Source organism: Bactrocera dorsalis, chromosome 3, assembly GCF_023373825.1.
Source record: "Bactrocera dorsalis isolate Fly_Bdor chromosome 3, ASM2337382v1, whole genome shotgun sequence".
Classification (NCBI taxonomy): domain Eukaryota; kingdom Metazoa; phylum Arthropoda; class Insecta; order Diptera; family Tephritidae; genus Bactrocera; species Bactrocera dorsalis.
The window spans coordinates 58,076,649-58,087,438 of NC_064305.1; the positions used below are offsets into that span (position 1 = coordinate 58,076,649).

General features: G+C 34.9%; 1 protein-coding gene across 3 annotated transcripts; it reads right to left on the reverse strand.

Annotated features, from left to right (window-relative positions):
• Positions 1-3,164: 3,164 nt before the first annotated feature.
• On the reverse strand, positions 3,165-10,790 carry LOC105233894 (activating signal cointegrator 1 complex subunit 2 homolog). 3 transcript variants are annotated; one of them, XM_049452168.1, is made up of 7 exons: positions 10,550-10,790; positions 7,865-7,913; positions 7,021-7,050; positions 6,309-6,459; positions 6,168-6,183; positions 4,781-4,944; positions 3,165-4,551 (listed from the first exon to the last, which is right to left on the reverse strand). In XM_049452168.1, exons 1-7 carry the CDS (start codon positions 10,583-10,585, stop codon positions 3,954-3,956), a joined length of 1,044 nt encoding a protein of 347 aa, XP_049308125.1. In that variant the 5' UTR covers positions 10,586-10,790; the 3' UTR covers positions 3,165-3,953. The 3 variants fall into 3 exon arrangements, with proteins under 3 accessions (XP_049308125.1, XP_049308122.1, XP_049308123.1); XM_049452165.1 differs by having other exon boundaries at positions 7,775-7,913; XM_049452166.1 differs by lacking the exon at positions 7,021-7,050 and having other exon boundaries at positions 7,775-7,913.

Consider the following 10,790-nt stretch of genomic DNA (forward strand, 5'->3'; position numbering starts at 1 on the left):
GTAGTTGCTTACCAGTTCTTTTATTCTTTTTTTACATGATATACGCAACAGAGAATCAGATAATTAGAATGAGTCAGTTGTATCCAAGTAGACTTCTACAGCGACGAGTCATTGACTTGAGCTGGTCAGAATGTTTTGGCTTAACTTTCAATTTTGTTTACTTTAGTAGTGAGTGATTGAGGCATTGCGTTTGCTCCTGACAGGAAGAGTGAATATGATCTTCTAGGGAGATATTGTCATAATAGAGTTTAGAGATAGGGTTTAATTGCAACCTAGAACTCTCACAAAATTATATTATCTAAGATATCAATTTCGAATATATTGCTTAGAACGTACCACTCTAGCCTATAGGCGTCATTCAAACTGATCAATCAAAATCAGCATAAAGATCTTTTATGCTACAAAAATGCACCTGTGAAGGGTATTATAGCTTCTAGTTAGTTAGTGTCTTTTCTCGTTTTAATTTTTCTGAACATTGTTTTGCCACCCGCTCACAAGAAAGCAGATATTAATATATTTACGATAATTAATGATGTTTCAAAAACAAAGCATTTAAAGCGTCAAATGTTTCTTATCTCTAACAAAATTCTTTAACTTCGTTAATTGTTACCAAAATAGCATCATCACGACGCGATGAGATAATTTCTTTAAACTCTCACAAGACGTTGCAAAATAATACAATAGTTTTTCTTTTATTTCATAAACATATTCTCTTCATGGACTTACCAAAGTAATCTGTGGTCTGACGGCAATATGTAAACAAGTATAAGGTAGTATTGACCGAAAAATTCTGTTTTTCTGATTATATCAAAATAGTATTATGTATTACCAAGAGACTTGATGTTGTTTTATTTGTTTTCATAATGATATACGCGGAGGCAGTGATTCACCTAGAGTTCTAACCTTTAAAAAAGACATGTCTAAATTCCATAGCTTCCGAACAAATGGTTAATTGGTGATCTGCGTTAACTCGTACACGGTACTCAGAAATTTTCCTTTGACCATAAGTGCTACATCATTTGCATAAGCTATCACACGGCAGCCACTATCTTCAAGTTGTTTAAGCAGGTCGTTAACGAACAGGATCAATAGAAAATGAGAGAGAACTTCACCTTGTGGGTTTCCCCTCAAATTTCGTCGAGCGCGTGCGTTGGCCCTTTTTGTTTCTATCACTCTGTCCCACAGAAGACTAAGAATGAGACGTTCAAAGATTGATTCAACCCCAAGACAGTCCAGAGCAGTAACGACTGGTTCCGGCAGGATGTTATTGAAAGCTCCCTCAATATCAAAGAAGATCCCAACAGTGAATTCCTTAACTCTAATGGCTTCTTGCGCTCCTGATAGATAGTCCTTCGGAATGTGTTTCACGAAAGCTTGGCTAGCGCTGGACCTCCATCTGTACATGCGTTTGCGCAAAAGCCATTTGGCCCAAGATCGATCGCAAGAGTCTTAGTGATCTCTTTGCTCTCAGTAAAGCTATCCTCTTCTTAGTTGGGGGGCTTTTAACATGCCATTGCCCTATTGGCTTCCATGCTGTTGGGGTGGGAATCTTACAGAAGAATATGAAGTGGAAACAACTCCACGCTTCCTTCTTGCTTATACCTCGTTTGAGAGCTCAAGGCACTTCAGACATTCCAACGAACTGCCGGGAGTTGAAATTAAATACCTCTGCAAATTTGTATTGACGCTCTTGGAGCTCGTTTATGGCTTCACAAAGGACTAGATTATATAGCAGTCCACATGCGATCTTTCATTAGCCATCTAACGTATCTATAGCTTGCATAAATGGATGGACGGATAGACATGGATTTCAACTCGTTTCGTCATCACTTATTTATCATTTATATACATACATATAACTAAAGAAACTTATATGTGATATGTTCTACAAAATGATTGAACAAACTTAAATTCTTCAGAGTGTTATGTTGCTATTTCAATCCGCCGTTAATTTCCCACATGTTTTTGTTTTTTGAGATTCCTTACTCGATATATTTTGTTAAGCTTCTTTAGCTGCGTGTATCCGCATATTTTCGACCCAACAATTTGTATGAAAAAATTTATTGCGAATAGGCAGCCATTACTATTAAGTACGAACATATGCAGCAAATCGCGATGATCTCCGAACCGAACTTTACCGTAAATATAGTTAATGTGACACCGTTGTTTAACACCAAAATAAAAGCGCAAATAATTTACATACACCAAACGGCGCTCACCTTCAGCGAACGGCCTCAACGCATTACAGTTCATTCACTGCAGTCCTGCAAATCATAACTCACGCACACATGCGCACACAACCGCTATACGACGCGACTATCCAGTGGCTAAGCGCGCGGTTAATGTGCGCGGTTGTAAGCTTAATTAATTCCAACTGTTTTAATGGCGGTTGTTGCGCGCAAATTTATGGCACTTCCTGGCACAATGCGACGCGCTGCACACACACACACACATACCTGTACCAGTGTGGAAACACCCGCATAGTGCGCGTATGGGTCATGCGATCGATCGGTTCGATATGACTGCTGGACAGACGTGCCAATGCTGATGGACGCAATAACTGTCAACACGAATACACTCTTGTGTAGGTGTGTGTGGTAGTTGTACTGCTGTACTAACACTTGGATGCGCGCTATTTACGAGTATGGCCAACAGCATGCCGTTGCGTACGCCAACCGTGCGACCTTGAAATTCCTTTTACTCTAGATAATTTTAAGAAATATTGCGCGCATCAAGTAATTACACAAACAAAATGTACGCATAGTCACGAATTGTAAAAACTCACCAACCAACGCAGTGAAGAGGCTGTGTGAGACACGGCTACAAAATGAAGAAAAAAGTGTAAAAAATGAAATATAAAATAGTAAATAACCGGCAATAAGTGGCAATCGTAAATGAGCCAATCAAATTTATTGTTGCAATTTCGGGTGGGTAAACGACGACAACGACAACGACGGCGATGACGACGACGGCGATGACGATGGCACTGCCGCCGACGCGCGTAGCTGCTGCTGTGGCTGACGATGGCGACTCGATAGGGAAACTCGTAAAAACCGTTTTTTATTGCTGAGCGCGTAGTTTTTATGTATTTTCTTTGATTTTTCGTTGCGTCAGTGGCGGTGGCTGCCAGCTAAGTGCAGTTAAGTTTAATTAAAAAAGGCGTATTCGTTTTCAATTTGCTAAAGGTTTAATTCGATTTTATTTAAGTTATTTTTTTTTGCGGTTTTTGGTTAAATTTTTATTACATATAACACATTTGTATGACTTATTTCTCAGTTTGCTGAGATTACTAATAAATTTATTATAAATAGTTAAATATGAAATTAATTCTTAACATTTGTTGTTGTGATTGTTATTTTTTTTTGCGTTTTTTACTTGTTGTTTTTGTTTTGTGGGGAATGTTTTTTGTATTTTGTTGCTTTCCAGTGGGGGAAGGGTGTGTTTGTGTGTGTGTGATGCGTGTTGATGAGCGTGTTGGTGTGCGTCTTCCGCGACTTCTTCACTTCCGTGTGCGTATGATGCGTTGTTGTGGCTGAGATTCGGCTTTGTTGGCACTTTGCTGTCGCCAAGGTCGCTGCTGTGCTAGAGGGTCCACTCCGCGCAGCATTTGCCTGGAGCCAACAAGCTTTTCCTATGTTTAATGGCAGTTGATGTTCGTTGATGTGTGTGACGTGTGAATATTTCGTTGTAACTTAGCGCTAATTTTAGTTCGATTTTTCTGCTGCTTTTACACAATTACATAATTTGAATAATATAAGCGAGCAGTAACAGTTATTCAAGTTCTTACAATAGAAACGAGCCAATCGTTCGTGTTACTTAACTGATGTGCTGCAATTCGTCTAATTCTCAATTTGTTTTTTTTATCGATTTTTTGTCTTTTTTTTCAATTTGTTAATGCTATATTCTTCCTTGTTTGTAATTAAATGGCACCTATTTGCAGCGTACTGCTCGGCTTAGTTGTACGCCTGTGTGTTGCTCTCGGTGGCCGGCTCGTTGTACAGCTCGCTTTGGTACTCTTGATATTGCTGCTCATATTGTTGCTGTTGTTGCACATAATATTGTTGTTGCTGCTCATATGCTTGCTGTTGCTGTGGCTGCTGATACTCTTCGACATATTGCTCACGTGGTTGCTCCTGCTCGTATGCCTGTATCATTTGTTGGTACTCTTCGACTTCATGTTGCAATTCGATGATTTGTTCGCTGATCTCTTTGGGCATTTCCTCCAAGTGGATCGACTTGATTTTGGCCATGAAAGCCTTGGATGCCATTTGGTCGATGCGGAAACCGCGTTGATCGAACATGGGTGTTTCGCCGCGAGATTTGCGCAAATCGTCAACGTATTTGAGTGCGCGTGCGATGGCCTCTGGGATTGGTGGTGGTGTGGGAATGTGATCGCCCTTGGGCACGAAGCCGTTGTGGTTGCTCTCGTAGTGCACGCGGTAGAGTTTGCCATCATCGCCGGTGTACTCGTAGAAGCCCTTGGCGTCGGTGCCGCCGTTCTTGTGCAATTTCGCTTGCTCTTCACCGTAGATGCCGTTCTCAGTCAAGTAACTACAGAGAGCGATGGAGAGAGAGAAATTGATATTTTTAAGTATAGTGAGTAAACATTAAGTCATAAGAGAATTTTTTGGTTTGTGCTCAAAAACGAGAATCGAGATAATTTGCAAGTTTATAGGAAATTTCGATAAATAATATTGAACATAAAAATTAAAAATTCAGAAAATAAATTTTGATAAATACTATCGAACTCAAATAAGTCGTTTGTCAATATTGCACTTACGAGTGATCGTATTTGTCCTCTTTGCGCGCATCCTCCTGATGCACCACCTTGTATTTGCCCTCCTCATCGTAGTTAAACAGCACCGTGCGTGGTGTTGTGGTAGTGGTAGTCGTTGTTGTGGTGGTGGTGGTTGTTGTGGGTTTCTTCGTTGTTGTTGTTGTGGACTGCATGTGTATTTGTATGTGTTTTTTGGTTGTCGGATTTTTGTTTTCATGATTTGTTCGGATTTTGTTTACAAATGGCAGTGTGTTTGTTGTACGAATTGTTGTTGTTGTTGTTGGTGGTTATACGTATATTGTTGATTTGATTGATGATTGTTGGTGAGTTTTTTGTTGAAAAAGGGGTGGAATTTTGTAATTGAGTAAATGCGCGTTTAACGGTAATTGAAACAACTACTTGCAAGTGAGTGCGTATGTGTGTGTGGGTGTGTGCATTACATAGATACGTTACTTGGGGTAATGTGTGAGTGCAGCGTGGGGAATTGTAAATTTGTGCATGTGTGTGGGAGTTAGTGCCCGTGCAGTTGCAAGTGTATGTGAGAGGGGATCATGTTGTTGTTGTTGGAAGGTGGATAGCATTAAAAATGTTTTCAAATATATTGCGTCTATTTTTTTTAGTTTTAATTTAATTCTCAAATGTTAAGATTTTAATGCTGAACTGTTTTATAATACTAAGTGTGCTTATTTTTTTTAAATAAGTTTTTTTTTTTTTAATTTTTTTTTAATAAAAATTTTTTAAATTAATAATTTTTTTAAAGTTATTCATTTTTCTTGTTATTTTTTTTAGTTTTGTTATTTGTTTTAAATTAAAAATTTTTAAACTAATTTTCTTAATTTATTTTAATTTTTTAATTAATCTTTTTAATTAAATTTTTTTAAGCAAAAAGATTGTTTCCAAAAAAAAAGTTCTATAAGAAATTAGGAATACGGGTGATTTTTTCAAATATTTTAAATTAATTTTAAATTAATTAATTAAAAAAATTATTTTAATTAAATTTTTTTCTAAAAAAAGTAGGAATACGGGTGTTTGTTTCTTTTAAATTAAATATAAGTTTTCTTATTCTTCTTATCAATATCATGTATAAGGTGAGATATTTCATGAATTTACTGTTACATTGTTAATACTTTAAATATAGTTGATGAGTGATGGATGCGGGATACTGGGATTGTTTGTGGATTGTTTGGAGGCGGTGCATATTTTTTTTGGTAAATTTTTATTGCTCTGCTTTTGGGGATTTGGACGTTGTTTCATCTCCGTTTTCAATTAAATCAGCGGAGTGATTAACAACAGGATTGTCGGTGTTGGGTGTGATGTCGATTTGTGGTTCATGGTCAGGGAAGCCATATTCCAATTTGATTTCAGGAACTTTAAAATCAGCATTACTTACTGTGTAAAGATTGTGGCTGTGGAAATATAAAAATTATAATTTATATTAATAAAAAAAATTAATTTGAGAAAATATAAAAAAATATGCATATAAATTTTGTATGTACATATGTATATGTGTGTATGTGTGTGTACTACTTACTCATAGGGCACATCGACATGCATATACGGAATGTTGGTTCCGTTGTATGGCCCATAACCACCATCGTAGGGGTAGGGGATGTGCGTGTATTTGCCAAGTTCTCGGTTATCGTGCACGTGACGATATGGCTGCGAACTGTGTATGTAACGTCCTGCAAGCAGAAGGGAGAAAGAGAAAAATGTTTGCTTAGTGAAGTTCATATTTTTGTTATTTTTAATAACTTTTTGCGATTCATTAAAAGCATTTTTTAAAAGCGTTTGCGTTTACATGCGTGTGTGTATGTGTCTGTTTATGTTAGTAGGGGAAATGTCACTGCTGTTAGTAGGCAGTGTGTTTAAGTGAGTTTCAAGTAAATTTTATTTTTAATTAAATTAGCCGAGAACCAAAAAAAGTTAAAAGGGAGCATGACATTTGGTTGCCTACTAAAAGTGATTTTAAATTTTTTGTATGATTTTAAATTAAATTTCGTTTTGTTTATATTTAAATTTGTTTGTCTTCTTAATTTTGTTTTTCTTCTTAATTTTATTTCTTTTTACTTTTTTTTTACAATTTTTTCTTTTGTTTTTGCCTTGTCTTTGTATAATGTCTATGCGGAACTGGGTTTGGTGTGTCTATGGTATTTTTCGGTGGTTTGTTTTTACATGTTTTTTATGCTTTTTATGTATTTGCGCAAATATTTATTATAATAAAAAATAGAAAAATTTATCTTTACCCTGAGCATCATAGTAACCGCCTCTTGCGCCTAGAAGTAGATATTCGTGTATTAGAAAAAGTACAAATAACACATGTTTATGCGCACTGAAAGTCAGCTAAAGTCATTATATACAAATATATATATCCAAATTGTTTTGTTTCTTGTATACACACATATTTATATACATGTTGAGTCAATAACATAAACAATAACAACAGTGAGACTGCGCGCATGCGTATGCTAACGACCAAATAACAAACAGAAATACAGTTACAATGACAGCATTGGCAATTTATACACAACTACATACATACATACTATATATACACATAGATTTATGCGTGTGTTATATGTGTCAGTGTTTTATCGTGTGAATCGTTTGTGGTAAGTTGACGGTTAAATCATATTTTATTTTACGGTTTTAGTGTACGCTCTGCGCTGGTATTTTAAGTGCTTTTTATATTTTTCTTTTTTTTTCTGTTTTTTTGTAGTTTTTTCACTACTTTGGCGCGCAGCTAAAAAGTATATAAAATCTTGATTGTATTAGTAAGTCGGTTTAGTGTTACAGAAATTAGTTGAAGTTAGCTTTGTTTTTGTTTTTGTTGTTTGGTTTGTTTTGCTTGGTGTTAATTTGGTGTAAGTACTAGTTACTTATGGTAAATACAATAACAACTACTATAGCAGCATATTACAACAGCGCAACACTACAAGTACATTGAAAGAAAGCGTTAACGTTTGGCTTGTGCAAACGTTCTGAAACTGAAGGAATTACCTTCGCCGCGAGAACTTGGACGATATTTGCCATCATTGCTTGGATGATATTTGCCATCGTTTTTATTATCTACCGAATTCTGATACTTGCCATTTTCGTTGTCACCGACCGGTAAGGCGGTGCTGAGCGCAACGCCGGCCTGAAAAGAGAGGGGAGAGAGGAGAATTGTATTAGAATTGCTTGTGTCGGATTATTTATTATATTTTATGAGATAGTTATTGTTGCTTATATTAAAAAAGTTCTAAATATATTGAAATTCACAAAAAAAAAACTAAAATAAAATAATTTTTAAAAAAATTAAGTAAAAATATTTTGCAAAAAAATTTTAGTTAACTTAATATAAGAGTATATGCATTTTTTCTCTTTTTAAGTACTCAAAAATTTTACTAACTTCAATTATTATTTTAATACAGTTAAATGACTAGCATTTTTCACGACAAAAAATTAGAAATTCGCGCATTCTAGCACAACTTTAATTGAGATATTAAGCCAAGCAGTATATTTTAAGCAATTAAGGAACAATTTTTGATAATTATAATACTTAATTGGTGCATTTTTATAACTAAAATAAAAAATATATACTTTTTGGCAATTAAAGTGTAAAATATTTTTATTTTTGTTTAAAAAAAAATAAATAAAAACCAAAAATATAAAAATTTTTGTTTAAAAAAATTTTGAAATTTGAAATTCTATAAGAAAAAATATAATAAAATAATATAATATAATAAAAAAATATATTAAATAAAATTAAAAATAAATAGGAAATTTTTTTTAGCGCAAATAATAAATTTTAGCATATTTTCTTTTATAAAAATAAACAAAAACAAAAATATTAATTTTTCGCCTAACAAAATTTGAATTTAAAAAAAAAATATAAATTAAAAGAAATAAAAAAAAATAAAAACTAAAATGTATATTTCTTTGTTTAACAAAATGTCAAAACTTTGATTGTTATAAAAAAAAATAAATATCCTAGAAATTAGTATTCTTAACTGAAATTTCTAATTTTGGTAATTAAGAGCAAAAAAATGTATAAAGCTGCAACTTGTGTCTACCATATTTGCATAAATGGAATAATTATATAACAAGCGCTCAATTCCAGACAAGTATTTTTATTTCTGTTCCAAATTTTAGCTTTTTGAGCATTTTATGTTTCCTTAGTTGGATTAAAAAAGGCTTAATGTCTTAGCTTTTTTGCTAATTTCGAATTTGGCGCGTTCACCTTTCACCTAATCTAATAAAACATATTTATATACGCATATGTACATATGTATATATAAAAGTGAAAACATAAATATAAACTCAAAAGCTAACTGCACGCATGCCAGCAGTTCATTGCACAAACATTTTTTGGCTATACGAGTATTTGGCAAAACAATAAATTTCGTGCTAATGAATCATTAGAAGCTGCTGTGGCAGCAAAAAGCCAGAAAATTTGGTCATTTCTTGTTTGCGCCAAAAAATATCAATACAAAAAGCTGTAATAAATTCCGGACTAGCAGCAAAGAGCAATACTAAAAGTAATATTAAGAGAAGTGTTAAAAAAAAATATTTAATAAATTTGAAAAAAAACGTTGAAATTAAAAAAAAAAAAAAAAAATAACATTAAAAACGCCAAAATAAGTATTTTTAGCACTTCACCAAATTGCTATTAATTAAAAAAAGCAGCCGACTTTGGTTTTTGGTGTACAATCAGACGCTTTTGGGTGTGTTGCATAGACAGCCAGCAGCGTTGGCGGCAGCGGTCTCATCTATGGCCAATGCGCGCTCAAGCCAACAGCGCTGCAGGCCGCACAACAAGCATACGTGCGTGTGTGTGTGTGTATGTGTTGGGAAAAATATGAGCGCGCACCATTTAGAATGATTGATTGTGTCAATTTGCTTTGCTCATACATAGTTACTACACACATACATATATGTATATGAAAATATATTTATGTGCAGCTGAGTGTGTATGTGTGCCTTTGTTGCGCCTTAAGGCAAGTTCAAAGCTGTGGAATTGTAAAGGTCGCATTCTAAGCGCGACACACACATATACACGCACACTAGTCTTTGCATTGTTATACTTTTGCAGTTGTTTTGATTGGGTTGCATCACAGCCGTTAGCTGATTGCAAAAATTCAATTAACATTTGCTGTTATGAAGGTTCTTTTGGCAAAAGCGAGTGCAAAAAATCGAAAAAAGCTGCGCTCAAGTGCGTTGAACTGCCAAATTGCGCTGTTTGTTGTTATTTATTTTAACATTTGCCACACAAACAAGCGTGGAAAGTATGCAGCAGTCGAAGTAAATAATTGCAAACAATGCGAAAATAATTGCTGTTGTATATGAACAGCAGCCGCAACACACCTTACTCGCCAATTATTTATGCACTTGATCAGTCGCTTCAGATGCCATTGCAAATGCTAATCTTCAACGCCCATAAACCAGCCAAGTTTACTGGTGCGCTGCAAGCGGCGGCACATATTTGCAATATTTGCCATATTTTCACATTTCCTCATTGCACTCAACACACACACACATACACTTGTGCTTATAAATAGTTTGCATTCAGGCGCTGACACTGACTGGCGCTCACGTCGTATGAGTAACTTCTGCTCTTTAGCTGGCTTTCCACCACCAGCACCATGCCCTCACTGTCACTACACTTTTTACTGTTTCAAGTTCACTGTCTTTGGCTTTTGCTCTTATTTACTCTCATTTGATAGTTTTTTATGTATTTGCAGTGTTTTTTGTCAATTGTTGTTACAACAATTTCAAGCGTTTGCTTTTACTCACCACAATCGTTGCGAATAAGATCACTTTGGTATGCATTTTGTTGCAAATTTTTGTTGTTGTTGAAAAATTCTTTAAAATATACACCACTTCACACTTCACTAACACACAGTAATATGCACTATATGTTTGTTGTTGGATTTGTTGTTGTTTGTTTCACTCTTGTATGTAAGCTTCACTTGGTTGTGGCGGCTGTGGTAATCCTTAGGCTTTGCTGGCTGCAACAGGAATGTGTGCTTACCGT

Excerpts from the sequence above, each read along its gene's own strand:
- LOC105233894 (XM_049452165.1), bottom strand. The coding sequence starts at position 10,585 with ATGCATACCAAAGTGATCTTATTCGCAACGATTGTG. Across the intron at positions 6,460-7,020 it reads CGGTTACTATGATGCTCAGG|GACGTTACATACACAGTTCG; the intron begins GTAAAGATAAAT and ends TTCTGCTTGCAG. Across the intron at positions 4,552-4,780 it reads GAGGACAAATACGATCACTC|TTACTTGACTGAGAACGGCA; the intron begins GTAAGTGCAATA and ends CGCTCTCTGTAG.